General features: G+C 52.7%; 1 protein-coding gene across 3 annotated transcripts in view; it reads right to left on the bottom strand.

Moving 5' to 3' along the window:
* The window catches only part of SAMD11 (sterile alpha motif domain containing 11), a 207,049-nt gene that overhangs the window by 55,952 nt on the left and 133,066 nt on the right, over positions 1-18,031 (bottom strand). For all 3 annotated transcript variants that reach the window (XM_015411667.1, XM_015411668.1, XM_015411666.1), the window contains 2 exons: positions 17,426-17,518; positions 3,666-3,830 (listed from right to left, as the gene is read on the bottom strand). In XM_015411667.1, coding sequence (XP_015267153.1) covers positions 3,666-3,830; positions 17,426-17,518 — 258 coding nt within the window. The remainder of the gene's footprint in view (positions 1-3,665; positions 3,831-17,425; positions 17,519-18,031) is intronic.

Here is an 18,031-nt window from a genome sequence, read left to right as displayed (position 1 = left end):
GGCGGTGGAAAGGGCCATCAAGTTACAGCTGACTTATAGGTTTTGGCAAGAGACATTCAGAGGAAGTTTGCTGTTGCCCGCCTCTGCATAGCGACCCTGGACTTTCTCGGTGGTCTCCCATCCAAATACTAACCAGGACCGAGCCTGCTTAGCTTCTGAGATCTGACGAGATCGAGCTAAGCTGGGACATCCAGGTCAGGGTAGAGACAAACAGACAGTTTGCCATTGGCTGTCTCTGCATAGCAAACCCTGGAATTCCTTGGAAGTCTACTCATTTGGCTACTGCATCAGTTAGTTTGCTCTGGAGCCATCCTTCCTGAGCCAAGACAGGAATGTGTGAGCTGGAGGCTAAAAAACTGTGAGCCGGCTCACACTGACTCAGCTTAGAGGGAACACTGATATACCCTGACCTGAATGGCCCAGGCTAGCCTGATCTCGTCAGATCTCAGAAGCTAAGAAGGGTGAGCCCTGGTTAGTATGTGGATGGGAGACTTCCAAGGACTCTAATCTGGGAGAACCGGTTTGATTCCCCATTCCTCCACTTGCAGCTGCTGGATGACCTTGGGCAAGCCATAGTTCTGACAAGAGCTGTCCTTGAAAGGGCAGTTCTTGAAAGAGCTCTTGAAAGAGCTACCTCACAGGGTGTCTGTTTTGGGCAGGGGAAGGGGAAGGAGTTTGTAAACCACTCTGAGACTCCCGAGTGAAGGGCAGGGAATAAATCCAATCTCCTCTTCTTTTTCTCCTTCTTCTTGCCAGTAGCTCACAAATATTTGCTCACAGGACTCCATAGCTTAGAGGGAGCACTGAGGGGGACATATGGTTGGACCTTCCGTCGGGAAGGAAATCCCAAGGGCCTCTGGAGCCGTCTCAGAGCAAACCTTGTTAAGGGTGTGCTAAACGGAAGCCGGTGGAACCTGCAGAGCCGGTATATTAATTCTGTCTCCGGGACCCTGTTGCAGCAACAAGCCGCCTGTCTCAAATTGCGGTGGCGCCCGGCAGAACGGGTTGACAACCCCCGGCTGATTCCTTCCCAGCTGCCAGAAAAGGTAGAAGGCAGAAAGATGCCCTCCGGCATCCTTCAGGGCAACATTCCAGGGAGGATCTGTCAGAGTGCGGATTTGCCACATGGAGGAGGAAGCGTCTTCCTTTTCAACTCCTCTCTCTCCCTCTCCATCTCTCTCTCTCTCTCAACACTCCCCCCCCCATTCTCCCCCAGCCAGACTTGGGTTAAGTTAAAGCAGAACTATGAAAAGCCCTCCGTGTTACATACAGATGCTTTTCATGGAATCAAAAGGGAGAGACTGTGCGGAACAACAGCGGAGGGTCCTTCGTAGGACTATTCCTCACCTTTTCAGACCCTAAGGCCACGTCTCTCTCTCTCTAGTATGTTTCTATCCTGCCCTTACACCAAAGAGCTCAGGAACCCTCAGCCCAGTTTTATCCTCCCAACAACATAAGAACATAAGAGACGCCAAAGGCCCATCCAGTCCAACACTCTGTGTCACACAGTGGCCAGAAATACCAGGTGCCATCAGGAGGTCCACCAGTGGGGCCAGGACATTAGAAGCCCTCCCACTGTTGACACCCCCCCCCAAGCACCAAGAAGACAGAGCATCACTTGCCCCAGAGCCCCTATCTATACCTTGTGGCTAATAGCCACTGATGGACCTCTGCTCCATATGCTTATCTAATTCCCTTTTGAAGCCGTCCATCCTTGTAGTCGCTGTGAGGTAAGATAGACTGACGGGCCCAGGGTCGCCCAGCAAGCTTCTTGGTGGAGTGGGGCTTCGAACCCAGCTCTCCGAGTTCCTATTCTAACAGTCTAACTGCTATGCCACACTGGGCCTATGGGAGATGTGCCTCAGATGATGTTTTCACAATCCTTAGGGTTTAATGGGTTATTTTTACTGCAAAATGGGGGCTGATAAATGGTCTGGAAATTCCCTTCACCTTCCCATGCCATTTCAATGTTTTGAGTCCAACACCAAAACGTCTTTGCCACAAGCCTGCTTGGAAAATAAATTACCCGTGCTTGATCTGCAGAAGGGGGTGCTGGGGCATTAAACGGCCTGCTCTCCAAGCTGAGATTGGACCCTGCTTCTGCTCTTTGCATCCACATGGGTGGATCCTCTTGCAATACCCCCTCCTGCCCCAGTCGCACATCCACACCTGCTAACTGACGGTTTCGCCCAAGGCCTGAAAGTGTGAACCCCACCCAGGTTTCAACAACCAACTGCAGCACCGCTGCCTGCTACCCGACACCCAGTGGTCGCCTCCCATGTTCTGAGACTGAGCCCTGAGCGACAAAAACAGGTTTTGGAGCAGACATTAAGCTCCGTGTCTGATTTCCTAGGAAAAGAAGTCCAGCTTTATTTGTGATCCAGTCGAAGACTCCTCAGAGAGAAGGCATGCCCCCTTGCCCTGCCTCTCAGTGGCCACACTGAATGTCAGTGAGCTGACGTAAGAAGAGCCCTGCTGGATGAGACCAGTGGTCCATCTAGTCCAGCATCCTGTCTCACACAGTGGCCAACCAGTTCCTCTGGATGGTCAACAACAAGGCACAGGGGCCAAGGCCTTTCCCAATAAGAATATCAGAAGAGCCCCGCTGGATCAGACCAGTGGTCCATCTAGTCCAGCATCCTGGCTCACACAGTGGCCAACCAGTTCCTCTAGAGGGCCAACAACAGGGCCTAGAGGCCAAGGCCTTCATAAGAACATCAGAAGATCCCTGCTGGATCAGACTAGCACTCCATCTAGTCCAGCATCCTGGCTCACACAGTGGCCAACCAGTTCCTCTAGAGGGCCAACAACAGGGCCTAGAGGCCAAGGCCTTCATAAGAACATCAGAAGATCCCTGCTGGATCAGACTAGCACTCCATCTAGTCCAGCATCCTGGCTCACACAGTGGCCAACCAGTTCCTCTAGAGGGCCAACAACAGGGCCTAGAGGCCAAGGCCTTCATAAGAACATCAGAAGATCCCTGCTGGATCAGACTAGCACTCCATCTAGTCCAGCATCCTGGCTCACACAGTGGCCAACCAGTTCCTCTAGAGGGCCAACAACAGGGCCTAGAGGCCAAGGCCTTCATAAGAACATCAGAAGATCCCTGCTGGATCAGACTAGCACTCCATCTAGTCCAGCATCCTGGCTCACACAGTGGCCAACCAGTTCCTCTAGAGGGCCAACAACAGGGCCTAGAGGCCAAGGCCTTCATTAGAACATCAGAAGAGCCCTGCTGGATCAGAGCAGTGGTCCATCTAGTCCAACATCCTGGCTTACACAGAGGCCAACCAGTTCCTCCGGAGGACCAGCAACAGGGCAGAGAGGCCAAGGCCTTCCCCAATAAGAACATAGGAAGAGCCCTGCAGGATCAGACCAGGGGTCCATCTAGTCCAGCCCCACAGTTCATTTCAGATGTCTCTGTCCCCCGGCATGTATTGCGAGCGCATCTTAGAGCCATGCAAAAGGCTCCGTTTACAGGAGGAGATCCATAAAGGGAGGACCAGTTGACTTTTCAGAGAAGTTCCACGTTGGCTGTAGACCCCTTGTTAAGCTTGCAGGGAACTCTGGGGCTCCCCAGAAAAACAGTTTGGGGGCGAGTGGGGGGGGGAATCACCCAAGCAGAGTTGCAGACAGGCACCCGAGTGAAATGAAACTGCCCTCACCGCTGTGGCTGGGAACCGCCATGCTGTTGGCCAGCTGGTAGAGACGCTGCTGCTGCTGCTCCTCGAAGGCGCCGTGTTCATTGAGAGCCGACATCATCCGCCGGTAGTGCTCCTCTGGGGTCATCTGACTCACGGCCCCCTCCAGCAGTGGCGTGTGGGAATTCTCTGAAGTGCAGAAGGTTAAAAAAAGGAAAAGATGTATATGGATGCCCACTTGGACAGAGAAAGGCAAAACAAAAGGTGAGAGGAAAAGGAGGGAGGCAGGAGCTCAGGTGGGCCACCTCCTTTGCACACCCTCGGCGCAGAAACAATGCTCAAGCAATGCACTGCGCAGTGTACGAAGCCACAGGGTGCATTCCCTCACCCCACGGCCACCACCGCACACATGTCCCTAGTCGAATAGACAACCGACACCAACAATCTGCTGTCAAAAGGCCTCTTTGCACACTGTGGTATACCTGAAATGTAAAAGGCATGTTTCCCCATCGTACAGGCACTCTTGGTGACACGCTCAGGTGGCAACTGAGGAAGAGGCCCATCCTACGTTTTCTCGGATCGGTTCGGCATGGAAAAGAATGCCCGAGCGAAATACTCGCGGGGACAGAAAACAAATGCGAGAATCTTTTTGGTTCTTGCCACAGAGCGCAGGTGTAAACGAAGGGCAAAGGGCAAGGAACCCCCGAGAATTTTCCTCCCCGAACGTCAGCATGGTTTAGAGGGCAGAGCATCAGTCTCGGATCAGGAAGACCCAAGTCTCCCTGCAGCCCCGGAACTCCCTGGGTGACTGTTAGGCCTCGAGGAGCCTGGTACCGAGGAACAGGTGACGCCAGCAACCTTCCCTCTCTTAGCATCTCACAGGGTCACTCACTCAAGACTCTTCCCTGGTCGGCAAATAAGAGATCAAAGTAGGCCCTACCGTCACATGGAGTCACCAGAGGCCTGTCTGAAAAACTGATCCTAAAGGTGCAAGGGTCTGGTTTGGGGCAGCTCTCTTCCCTTTTTGAAAACATCAGCGTCAAAGATTGATTTCTAAGGAAAAGCCAGTAAAGCTTTCCCCCACCTTGCCTTCCCTTCCCTTCCCTGGTCATCATACGTAGTCAAAACCATTTTAATCCCGTAACACCCCCTTTGTAATGATTTGCTGTCCTAGCCAGTAGAGGCCACCCAACACAATAGCCCTTTCACCATGTAACAGTGACCCAGGGACTGCCGTCTCTCAGCCCAGTCTACCTTGCAGGGCTGCTGCAAGGCTGAATTTCTTTTCCTACACCACGCCAGTTTCTCAAAGGACAAAACGGATGGATCGATCACAGCAAACCAAGTCTTGTCTCTGGCTCCCAGCTCTCGCTGCCACCCTGAAACAAGGCGGGATCTCCTTTTCTCCTTCAGCCACCACTGCGAAGGTGCGGCAGGGCACTCGTCACATGGGAAGATAAAAACCAGGCTGGGCGACAGTTTGTTTACTGTAAGCAGAACTTGGTGGTAATTACCGTTCCGCCGCTTTGGCAAGCGTCTGCTCCGGAGCTGTTTTATCTCTGATCATCCCCACAGGCCAAAGCTTTTCATTACTCAGAGGAACTCAAAACAGAAAAATCCTTGGGAAATCAAACTGGGGGGGGGGGGGGGGAGAGACACACACAAAGAGAGTGCGCAAGCTGAGGAGGAGGCAGCCCCTGAAATGTACTCTCCCCCCACGGCAGCTTCCTGAGGACTGCCAGCTCGTTAACTGAATTAGATAATTATCTATTAACGATGACCTTGCATACTCCCCAGGTTCCCCCTTGGCTTTCGTGAGCACGGGGTTGCGGGATGTGACAATCGACCGACCGGCTGTGCTGAAAGCAACTGGGCTGCTGTGTTGGCGGAAATTCAAAATGGCCGCTCGAGGTGCAAATTCAAAATGGCCACCCAAGGGGAGATAGGTAGGAGGAGGCAGTGGGAATCCTCTCATCTTTCCCCAGTTGTCTCAACACCAAAACAGACCGGGTTTGAGCTGCTCCTACCACAGGGCTACACAGAAAGACTTAAGTGGGGTCTTCCGCGGGGGCCCCCTCCTACATCTGGGTTGGGCGGGAATCGTTTAATAAACGTCTTTATTCATTTAATTCAGTTGTACCCCACCTTCCTCTCCAACGGGGACCCAAAGTGGCTTAATATTGTTCTCCTCTCCTCCATTTTATCCTCACAGCAACCCTGTGAGGTAGGTTAGGCTGAGAGTGTGACTGGCCCAAGGTCACCCAGCGAGTTTCCATGGCACGAGTAGGGATTCAAACTTGGGTCTCCCGGATGCTAGTCCAACACTCCTAACCACCACACCACAGTGGCTCTCGGACATAAGGGTTGTCCCTTCTTATCCTCACAAAGCAAGCCCAAGGCAGGGTGTGTGGCTGAGCAGGGATCTGAACCCAGGCCTCTCCAGTCCCAACCCAGCACTGACCACAACACCGTGCTGGCTCTCGTGCGGCCGTACATGGGAGGGGAAGAGCAGACTGTCGGCCTGAAGAGGAAGGCTGCCTTTTTCCTGACATCAGCTCTGGTATTAGACGAGGGAGGCCTTAAAGCCGTGCCCCTCTGTGCTCTTTGGACAGGGAGCAGAAAGAACAGCCAGAGAGGGAGGCTTGGGGGCTACCGCCACTGTTTATTTTAAACATTTCCCTTAAAAAATTCCTCACCCAGAGCCTTCTGAGGCATTCCAGCACAGAACTCGGATCAGCCCAACGATATACTGAGGTCCCAGCAGTATCCCCCCACGCGGTAACTGGCCCACGCACATCTTGCCTCTTTTGCCATTTCTGCCATCTCCCTCGCAAGCACATGTCTCACCCTCCCTTGAGTAAGGTTACCAACCTCCAGCTATGAGCTGGAGATCTCCCGGAATCACAACCCATCTCCAGGCGCCAGAGATCAGTTCGTCTGGAGAAAATGGCTGCTTCGGAGGGCGGGCCCCGTGCCATTACACCTCGTTGACTTCTCCCCCCAAAAACCCCGCCCTCCTTAGGCTCCACCCCCAAATCTCCAGGTATTCCCCAAGCCAGCGCTGGCACCCTACCCCTTGAGGCCGGACCACTGGGAAACGCAGCAGCCTTCCCCCCACACACACCCGAATCTGACCCTCGCCATTGACGGGCCCTCCCCATCAGCTGGGGGAAAACATGCTTCCAATGCGCCCTGGTCAGTAAAACCTCCCATCTTGACTCCAACTGCCCAAAGTTCCAGGCCAGGGTGGGCTTGCCAACCTCCAGGTGGGACCTGGATTTCTCCTGGAATCACAAGTGATCTCCAGACTAGTGTTCCCTCTAAGGTGAGTTAGTGTGAGCTAGCTCTCACTTTTTAAGCCTCCGGCTCACACGTTTTTGCCTTAGCTCAGGAAGGAGGACTCCAGAGCAAACTAATTTATGCAGCAGCCAAATCGCTCGCTCACGACTTTAATGCCAGGAGCTCACAAAGTAGAGTTTTTGCTCACAGGACTCCACGGCTTAGAGGGAGCATTGATCCAGCCCCAAATCTCCAGGAATTCCCCTCCCTGGAGTTGGGTACCCTAGCCCAGGGGCTTCAAAGACCTGTTGCCTCCAAAAGTGAATGAGGAGGGGGTGTTAACTGGGGAGCATACGCGGAGCAGGTGGCCTACACCCCAGGGAAGGAAGGAGCAACGGCTTTGGAATTCCCCCTCCCTCCTCTATTCCCGCCGCTTCCATCGCCGCCACCGCCGCCGCCACTCCTCTCGACTGACTGACAAGGCCTCCCACGCTCACCCGCCCACCCGCCTCCCCGGAGAGAGCTCACAAACACGCCAACTGTCTCAGCCTCCCGCTCGGAGGCTCTTAGCTCAATCTGTGAAAAAAGGACCTCAATTTAAGGGGGGGGAGAAGAGTTGAAATCACTGGCTTTTGCAGGCTGGGAGGGCTTCACCCCCTGAAGATGGAGAAGGGGGAGATGGAAGCAGAGAGGCAGAGAAGATGGCCCCATTTCTAATTGTGGTCAACTCCTCCCAATGTGCCCCAAAGAAGATGTCGGGGGGCAAGGTGGAGACCGAGCACAGAGAAAAGCAGTGAGATTTGTGGCGCTTTAAAGGGGAGATTTCCCCCCAGACTCAGCCCAAGATAATTCCTGCTCTGCGGTGCCATCGCCGTCTGCTTTTGTCTTTAGCGTCGGCGGGCTAATGCGGGAGATTGATCGCGTCGGCGCTTCGGTTGCCGCCAGGTGCGACGCAGTCTCTGGCGAAGCCGCTCCGAGGGCAAGGCCTAGACAACAGCAGCTGTCCAGCCTTCTGCTTTGCTCCCGACGCAGATGCCGCGGAGAGACGCGGCTCTGCCGTTCCCTCTGGCTTCGGCGTAAATAGCATCCCTGTGAACTCTGCCGGTGACCTTTCCGGTGGCGGTTTTGGACAGGAACCATAGCCTGAGCATGGAGGGGACCTGGCACGGAACCTCACTGCCGGTGCCAGCCGAGAAGAGCATTAGGCCTGGATCCATTAAGAGGCCCGCTAAGAGCCAGAGCTGCCGTTTTATTCTAACTTTACGAGCAGCCACTTGGCCAGGATGGAGGGACCCTTTCTGGCTTTCAATCTGGCCACGCTCCAAGAGAATCGAGAAAGCAACTCACAGCCTACTCCAAGGCAGCGGGGGAAATTCTACAAAGAAAGCTCGGGGAGGGGCCCACGCCTCCGTAGAAGAGCATAAGAACATAAGAGAAGCCACTGTTGGATCAGGCCAATGGCCCATCCAGTCCAACACTTTGTGTCACACAGTGGCCAAAAATACCAGGTGCCATCAGGAGGTCCAGCAGTGGGGCCAGGACACTAGAAGCCCTCCCACTGTCGCCCCCTCCAAGCACCAAGAATACGGAGCATCACCTGCCCCAGACCAAGAGTTCCTATCTATTCTCAAATACTTTGGCCACCAAAGGAGAAGGGCGTACTCACTGGAGAAGACCCTGATGCTGGGAAAGACTGAAGGTCAAAGAAGAAGGGGGCGGCAAAGGATGAGATGGTTAGACAGTGTTATCGAGACAACGGACATGAAATTAAGCAAACTCAGGAGCACGACGGAAGACAGGAGGGCCTGGCGTGATGTGATGTGGTCTATGGGGTCGCAAAGGGTCAGACTCGACTGTGCGACTGAACAACAACAACAGGTGATGTGAAAGACCTCAGCCTGAGCCCCTGGAGAGCCCCTGCCAGTGTGAGTAGACAAGACTGAACTGGATGGGCTGATTCAATATAAGGCAGCTTCCTTTTCCTGTCGTGAACACAGCCCCCAACCTGGCGGGGCCCCATGCCAACTCAGCAAGAGACTCGGAGGGCTCTCGAATGATCTTTCCATTTGCATGTTCCCCCAGCCCGATCCATCCCATGCTGGCTGCCCTTCTGTCCTACTAAGGTCTGAAGCATAGAACCACACAGAGTTGGAAGGGGCCATAGAGGCCATCTAGTCGAACCCCCGCTCAATGCAGGATCAGCCGAGAGCATCCCTGACCAGTGTTTGTCCAGCCGCCGCTTCAAGACTGCCAGGGAGGGGGAGCTCACCACCTACCCATGCAGCTGATTCCACTGCTGCACAACTCTGACTGTCAACAAGTTTTTTCTAAGATCCAGCTGGTACCTTACAGATCTGGTTCACACATATGGTAAAATGAGGCGACAGCGAAGTGGTAAGATGTTGAAATGGCAGAATGGACCGAGATTTGGACTACAGGTGGTAGATTCCGGCTTTGGAAGTTCCTTTACGTTAAAAAAAAATCTCCATGCAGACAGAAACCTAGCCCTGCAGGGTGAAGAGTTCAACCGGTCCTCTTTACTTCCCTTTCTATCTGTGGGGAGATTTCTTTTTCTTTTAAACCTAGGAGTGTTCCCTCCTGCCAGCCTAGCAGTTCGAAAGCAAGAAATTGTAAGTAGATAAATAGGTACTACTTCGGTGGGAAGGTAACAGCGTTCCATGCGCCTCGGTGTTTAGTCATGCCGGCCAAATGACCACGGAAACGTCTTCGGACAGCGCTGGCTCTTCGGCTTTGAAGCGGAGATGAGCACCGCAACCCTAGAGTCGGACTCGACTGGCTTTCGAGCAAGGGGACCTTTACTTTTACCTTACCTAGGAGTGTTCCAACCTCCACCCCGAGTGTGAAGCGGTACAGTCCGCTCCACCAAGTCGGCATCTCTACGCCTCGTTCTCCTGCACGTGTGAACTGAGGCTTTAAAGACATTTAAAGAGGCCCCTTCGTACAACTCTACACAGAACCCTGAAAGCCAGCTGTGCACATCTGTTTCACTGGTTACGGCAAAACCTTTCCTCAGAATCTCCCCATAAGAAACGGGCAGCAAAACTTTAAAAATCTGCCCACAATGGCTGCTCTCTCCCCTGCCGCAAAGGCAGGTAATGGTCAGTGTTGTTACGTTTCTGAACGGAGACGTGCCTGGGAAGGGCATTCTTCCAAAGAAGCCACACTATGACCTGGAGCACTTTGCGCCCTGAACCCTGGAACGCAGAAGCAGGCTTCTCAGCAATAGACTACACTCTGCATATGTGCAGAGGCATTATTCTGAAATTACTGCTGAGCTTGACCTACCCCTGAAAACACGATTTAGGGATTGGCCCTGCTTTGCTTCGGCTCTATGCGTGTGGCCTACTACCTTCCAAAACAGGGTTCCCCAAGATGGCGGCCACATGTTATTGGCTCCCCTCATACAAATGAAAGTATTTTCCCACTGGAGCAACTTGAGGACTGGAAAGCAGCTGGGCTCTCCTTAGTCAGTGTGTGGCCATTTCCCCTTCAGCCTTTCCTTCTTCCCAGGAGGTGTGAGGAAGGAGGAGGCAGTGGCCATTTTGGTGTGGTGCTCTTTACCCCTTCTCGAAATTCCAGATGCGCCCTCTTGCTAAAAAAAAGAGTTGGGGACCTCTGTTCTAAAATCTAATTTCTGCAATGCACTACAGAGCAGGTTGCTGTGAACAGAAGAACCCTCATGCAGGACTTGTTATTTTCTGTAGACCCACACAGGAAGTCATCGATTTAGGAAAGTGGGATTCTTGAAAATCTCAGCTTTCACTCCATAGAAGAGTGCTAATTCTCACGAAACAGCACCCTGTGCTGGCCTATCTATGTCCCCACCCCGCCCAACCACACCCGTGGCAGAGTTTCGATTTGTGGGTGCGTACAGATCAGGAACGATCAGGCCTACCAGGAACCAAACAATCTCTCAGCGACAATGCATCCCTCCCTCCTCTGCTCAAAACCTAGCTCCGAAACCCAGCTCAAAATCTCCCCAAAGAGAGAAAGCTTCTACTGGATTTATTTTTTGCAGCTGCAAAAACAGAAAGGGGAGGAGAGCCCACTCCGACAACCTTCCCCCCCCTCCCCGAATAATGCAGTTTCATTTCTCTGCACTGGGGTATCTGGAGAGCTGATCTCCGCGCCTTGGTGTCACAGTCTGGAGGGGGAAGAGGGGAGAGCGGGAGTCGTCTCCGGAGGAGAACGTTTCCTCCGTGACCTGCCAGCGCGGCCCCTCTTCGGAGCCTCTGATATGCTCGTATTTCCATATTAGACGTGCGAACGTTCTGCTCGGTTTGACAGCGAGCGCTCAGGCAGCCCCTGTTTCCACTGAGATAGGGCTTGCGTTTGATCTCCAGAACGCTTGCTGGGGAGGGCGGAAAGGAAGGTTACTCTGCTGCTCTGCTGGAAGCCTCGGAAGCCCCTTACAGGTGTGTGTGCCCCCCCTTCTTGTCAGAAGGATAGAAGAGAGCAATTCACTCTGTAGCCTCATCCCCCCCCTCCCCCAGCATGCACTCAAAAAAGCTCCACCATGAAGACGAGAGACCTCAAAAAACATCGCAACAAGACCGCTGCCTCTGGGGGGCTGCTTTGAAATTGCCTTTCCCTTCCTGCTCTGGGCACGTGCGTCAGCGAGAAGGCAGCATGGTGAATCAGAAGTTGATGGTGAAAAGCGTCTTTGAAGCTCGGGCACGGCCAGCCAGTTGGCACACCTAAGAGGTTGCTCTCTCCCAACCCTCGCCAAACTGATTTTTCTCTTCCCTCATAGTAGCTGCATGGTCCAACCCTGATCTTCCCTCTGCAGTTCAAGTGGTGTGCGAAACATCCTGTGACATCACAGCAGTTGTGGTCAATACCGTAAGAGGAAGGATCAAGGGTGCAGTTGTGAGACAGAAGGGGCTTTGGGCAAGCAAGAATGAGCACAGCTTTCCTGAATGAAGACGCTCTCTCAAAAGGCACAGTTCAAAAGAGGAGCAGGGTGGTGTAATGGTTCAGAGCAGTGTTCTCTCTAAGCTGAGTTAGTGTGAGCTAGCTCACAGTTTTTTAGCCTCCAGCTCACACATTTTTGTCTCGGCTCAGGAAGGAGGGCTCCAGAACACACTAATTTATGCAGTAGCCAAATCACTCGTTCACAACTTTAATGCCCGTAGCTCACAAAGTAGAATTTTTGCTCACAGGACTCTACAGCTTAGAGGGAACATTGGTTCAGAGTGTCGGACTAGGATCTGAAAGAGGCAGATTCGAATCCCCGCTTGTGCCATGGAAGCTTGCTGGGTGACTGTGGACCAGTCACGCTCTCTCAGCCTAACCTACCTCACAGGGTTGTTGTGAGGATAACATGGAGGCAAGGGGAACAGCGTAAGCCACTTTGGGTCTCCCCTGGGGAGAAGGCGGGGTACAAATGAATTGAATGAATAAATAAATAAAAGCCCCACCGAACAGACTTTTCACTTCCCTCCCGGCAGCTGAATTTGTTGCCAAATGCTTCCTTTTCACTTTGTGGTTAGAATGTTCATGAGCTCTTCTGTGACATCACAGCAGCTCAGCCAATGAATGGCTCTAGAGGGGAGGGAAGGTTGGCAGGCAGCCAGCTTCCCTAGGAAATAGAAAGTCTTACAGAGATGTTCACTGCAATCTAAGCCCCTAGGCAAAGGTGGGGCCCAGCCTAGCAAGCTACCCCGGCATAAGCAGAGAGCAGGTGAAGAAAAGGTAGCAAAAAACAGCTCCAAGGTGAGTTGTGCATCCATGTCAAGCCACCCACTACAGGGGAATGCAAAAAAACCCTTTCGGGCTCCCTGTCTGGAGGAGAAAATGCCTCGCGTCCTTTTCATTTAAACCTCCACCGGTAAGCAATGGCACAAAGATCATTCCCAACACTCTCGAGTCTTATTTGATAATCTGTTGATCCAGTCCGAAGCCGTCCAAATATTAGAGGGGAGCGTAGCCCGAGCCAGGGGGGGAAACTTCAATTTGTGCGGGGATGGGGGGGGGGCGGTGGTCTTATTTGGGGTCTGGGATAAGCGGCATTGATTCCAAAGCGATGGATAGCCAGGTCTCGGGGAAAGCCTGATTAAAGCTTAGCTGCCTTCTCCAAGAGATGGATTAAACTGCTATCACCTTGATTAATTTTTCAGAGGATGCCATGGCTGGGGGGAGGGGGGGGCAGGAGTCGGAGACAGCCTGCAGACGGATCCTGCTAACATATTAAGAGGAAATTAGTGCTGCTGCAGAGCAGCGTTTTACAGGTTAAGGGCACTTTGGTCCCCCTCCGATAAGCTGGCGTCTCCCGGAGCAAAATGCATTTCAGTGTCCCACCTGGATCCCTATTGGAATATTGATGTCGGTCTAATTGCAGCTCCGAGGAGCGGAGGGGGGGGGAGAGGCAAGACAGGAAATGGAGAGGCGGATTTGGGCCAGCGGAGGAAAATGGCTTCAGGACAGCAGACAGAAGATGCAAGAGGAAACTGGATTCTTCGGGGGGGGGGGTGATCATTGCACCGCCCTGCTGGCTCTGGTGCTCTATCCCCCCCCCCCATCTGTAAATGCACTACAGAAGCCGGTTGTGTTTTCAGTTTCCATTTATACCCCGCTTTTCTCCCCGATGGGGAACCAAAGTGGCTTGCAACATTCTCTGCTTCTCCGTTTTCTCTTCACAACAAGCCCGTAAAGTAGGCTAGGCCAAGAGTCTGTGACCAGCCCAAGGTCACCCAGCGAGCTTCCATGGCAGCATTAGGATCTGAACCTGGTTCTCCCAGATGCTTGAGGCAAAATACAAGTGATGGAGGCTGACCATCCATCCTGAGTTTGCCGACGCCACTTTAAAATCCTTTGTCATTCTTTAAAAATTTCTGCAAGGCCCCGATCCAGTTCAGGGGCATGGTGTGGCGCCCCCAAGAGAGCCAGTCTGGTGTTGTGGTTAAGAGCACGGACTCTAACCTGGGAGAACCAGGTTTGATTCCCCACTCCTCCGCTTGCAGCTGCTGGATGACCTTGGGCAAGCCATAGTTCTGTCAGAGCTGTCCTTGAAAGAGCAGTCCTTGAAAGGGCTCTCTCAGCCCCACCTACCTCACAGGGTGTCTGTTGTGGGGAAGAGAAGGGAAAGGAGTTTGAAAGCCGCTCTGAGACTCCAAGTGAAGGGCGGGTTATAATTCCAATCTCCTCCTCCTCCTCCTCTTGTTTCCCCCCCCCATGCCTTTTCAGGTCCAGGAACAGTTGCAAAGGCATGGGTGTGTGGGGGGAGAAGAGCTCTGGGGGCCACTGTGCTGTGCACCTGGTTTTGACTGGGGCCTTGTGGCAATTTTTGGAGAACCACAGTGGCTTTTTAAAATGGCCTTGGCAGCCATGGGATGGACCCCACGGCCTCTGTCTCTTGAGAGCCAGTTCAGTGTAGTGGTTAGGAGCGCAGAGTCTAATCTGGGAGAACTGGGTTTGATTCCCCACTCCTCCATATGCAGCTGCTGGTGTGACCTTGGGTCAGTCAGAAGTTCTTTCAGAGCTGTTCTCTCAGGAGCAGTTCTCAAAAGAGCTCTCTCAGCCCCACCAACCTCACAGGGTGTCTGTTGTGGGGAGGGGAAGGGAAAGGAGATTGTAAATCACTCTGACTTCTTCAGGTAGTGAAGGGTGGGGTATAAATCCAATCTCTTCTTCTCTTTTCTTCTATTTCAACCCCTAGTCTGATGCTGTACCCACTTCAACACATGGCTCTCAAAACGAAAGTTCTGAAAGAGGTGCCGAATGTCAGAACCTGAGAATCCCTGCTAGTTTTTAAAGCAAGTGACTAGTCCTTAAGATCGCAAAAATGAATTTGTGAGCAAGGACTTGTAAAAAAACAGATGACACTGCAAACAGAGCAGAGAGGGGAAAGAAATAACCTTTAGCCTTTCAAGTAGGAAGCTGAGGCGGGGGAGGGGGTGTCCTTTTCTCCCCCAACCCTAGCAAACTTCCATTTCATTTTTCAAAACATTCATTACCAAATCTGGCCAGAGAAATACCACCCCTATGTCAGCTGACAAACATTTCTGCAAGACCCTGTAGGCGTAGGATGCATTGTGGGAGCACCACGCAAAATGACCAAGACTTGAGTCCAGAGTCACATCACGAATCTGGAGTCACATAGCATCTGCTTGGCATGCAGAAGGTCCCAGGTTCAATCCCTGGCATCTCCAGTTAAAAACGAACTAGGCAGGAGGTGATGTGATAGACCTGTGCTGGAGACCCTGCAGAGCTGCTTCCGGTCTGAGTAGACAATGCTGACTTTGATGGACCACAGTCTGACTCAGTATAAGGCAACTCCAGGTGTGCCCTTCTTCCTTCCCAACCAGGAGTGCAGGCCAGGTGGGAAGAACAAAAAAAGGTGTAGGGGATCCTGGGAGGTTCTCTTGACTATCTGCAAAGATGCCGCACGGCAGAGCTTTGGGCCTCCCTGGGCACTAACATGAAGCAATTCTCATAATCGTGGGCATGACTGAAAGCTAATTAGTTTCAGCCTAATGAACTAAAGTGCCCTCTGAGAGGGGCACCTGTCTTTCCTCTCTCCTCCCAGACATGAGGCACTCCTGGCCCAAGGCGAGAAATGAAGACATTCTTGTTTTCTCTTCTGGTCCTACCTATAAATCATGCTCACCTGCCACCTGCCCTACAGGCCTCCACTGCTTATCTAGGGCTCCTGGATACACAACACTAGAAGGAGGAGGAGGAGGAGGAGGAGGAGGAGGGGAGGAGGAGGAGGAGGAGGAGGAGGGATTTATACTCCGTCCTTCACTACCCAAAGGAGTCTCAGAACGGTACAATCTCCTTTCCCTTCCCTTCCCTTCCCCTCCCCACAACACACACCCTGTGAGGTAGGTGGGGCTGAGAGAGCTCCTTCCAGAACTGCCCTTGAGACAACAGTTGTGGGAGCACTTGTGACTGACCCAGCAGCTGCATGTGGAGGAGTGAGGAATCAGACCCGGTTCTCCCAGATTAGAGTCCGTGCTCCTAACCACTACACCAAACCACGAGACCTTCCCTTTCAGCGGCAAGAGGTGCCCCAGCCATGCACTTCCAGGTCAAGGTTGAAAGTCCCACTCCTCCGCTGCTGTGTGGCCACCGTGTGTGACTTCCCAGTACCGACCCTTCGACGCTTCCCACCTCCAACAGTTCCCGTTGTGAGATGGCACTTCCTCCAGTACAGAGTGTCCCACCCCTGGATCCTGTGTATGAAAACTAGCTTGGGGGAGTGGTTGGATCTGGGAAACCCAGGTTCCAGTCCCCTCACTGCCACAGCAGCCTGCTGGGTGACCTTGGGCCAGTCACGTGTGTTCTTGGCCAGGCCTACCTAACCTACTTTGCATGGTTGTTGTGAGGATACAACAGAGGGGAGGAGAATGGTGTAAGCAGTTCTGGGTCCCCAAAGGGGAGAAAGGCTGGATATAAATAAAATAAGAGCACATCTCCTACTCTGTATCACCAGCCTTAAAGAAAGCGCTTCCAAAAAGTCAGCTATATGGAAAGGAGGTGAAACCCCCCCAAACTGAACGCAAGTACAGTGCTGTAGAACCCTGCAACTAGATCAGATAGTCTGCATTCCGTCTTGCGTCTCCTGGACAGGATCCTCCCCCACCCCCCACCAGTGTTCCCTCTAAGCTGAGTGAGTGTGAGCTAGCTCACAGGGTTTTTTAGCCTCTGGCTCACACATTTTGTCTCAGCTCAGGAAGGATGGCTCCAAAGAAAACTGATTTATATGAGCCAAATCGCACGCTCACAACTTTAATGCCTGTAGCTCACAAAATAGAATTTTTGCTCACAAGACTCCACAGCTTAGAGGGAGCATCGCCCCCCACCCCAGCAAACTACTTTTGACGCAAGGAAGAGTTTCCAAAGCATATTGTGATAGGACATGGTCTGTGTGTGTGTCTGTGGTACGCTTTCTGCTGTTATAAGAGTTGGGGTGGGGGGTGGGTGCTAAAATCCCATTAGACATGCTTCCCGCCCTTGGTATGCCCAACGTAACTCTTTGCACTCCGGCTAGAGTTTTGTCTTGTTTTTCTTTTTAATTTCTACTTGAAAAAATCCCTCCTCTGAAAAAAGCGGAGGGGGGGAAGCAAACAACATGGAAGGAAATGAGGCGCATGCTGCTTTCGTTATTAATCTCGAGCATTCGGCAAGAAAGGGAAGCGAGACGCGACGTTTTTGTGATGATGGCGCTTTCATCTGGGTATGGAAGACTTGGAAAGATGAGGAAACTTAACCAGACCTACCCGGGTTGGGGGGGGGGGAGGAGATATAGGGGGTCGGCGTAAATTAAGAGTCATGCTCATTAAGGGACGTCTCTCTCGCTGGCTGATCGGAGAAAAGAAGAGTCCTTTGAGCCGAGCGGAGAGGAAAGATGACTCAGGCTCCAGGCTCCGAGCATCCGATCCCCTCTGCCCCCTCCCCCATGGCAAAATGTCAACCGTCCCACACTTCTGAAACTGGAAGGCTGCTTTTTTTAAAAAAAAAAAGAGAGAGAGAGTACCTACCTTTTGGGGACTCACTCCGGGATTTCTTGTTTTCCAGAGGACATTCACTGCTGCTGTTGGGAGAACAGGCTCTTCTCTTGCCTAAAACTTCATCTGGAAGGGGGAGGGGGAAGAAGAGAAAAAAAAGAATTAGATAAAAAGATCGACTCCTCCCCCCCCCCCCCCCTTTCACCCAGAGACTTTTGAAGCATTTGCCGTGAACACGCAGGCACACACACATCCAGCTAAAGGAGGGAGGGGAGGGGAGGGGGGGTGCGGAGGGGAAGTCATCTTGAATGCTTAGATATGCTTTCCTAATCATTCAGCCCAAAGGGACGCGATCGCCCGTCAACGCCGCTGATCAATGGCAACCATTTCCAGCCATAAATTTGGAAATCTAGTTTATTTCCTTACTGAACTGCATCGTTTGATCGGCTGCCTTGCGTCCCCCTGGCGTATCCTCGCTTTTCATGCCCTGATGCAAAACAGCTGGGGTCTTGGCGGGTGGTGGTGGGGAGACGGGAGAGAGAGAGAACTACCCCCCACACAGAGAACTCTCTCTCTCTCTCTCTCTCTCTCTCTCTCTCTCTCTCTCTCTCTCGTGCGCACACATGCGCGCGCTCTCTC

The sequence above is a fragment of the Gekko japonicus genome, unplaced genomic scaffold (genome assembly GCF_001447785.1).
Source record: "Gekko japonicus isolate JY-2015 unplaced genomic scaffold, Gekko_japonicus_V1.1 scaffold76, whole genome shotgun sequence".
NCBI classification, from domain to species: Eukaryota; Metazoa; Chordata; class Lepidosauria; order Squamata; family Gekkonidae; genus Gekko; species Gekko japonicus.
The sequence above is the reverse complement of the archived record's forward strand: the minus strand, read 5'-3'. Positions and strand labels throughout refer to the sequence as shown.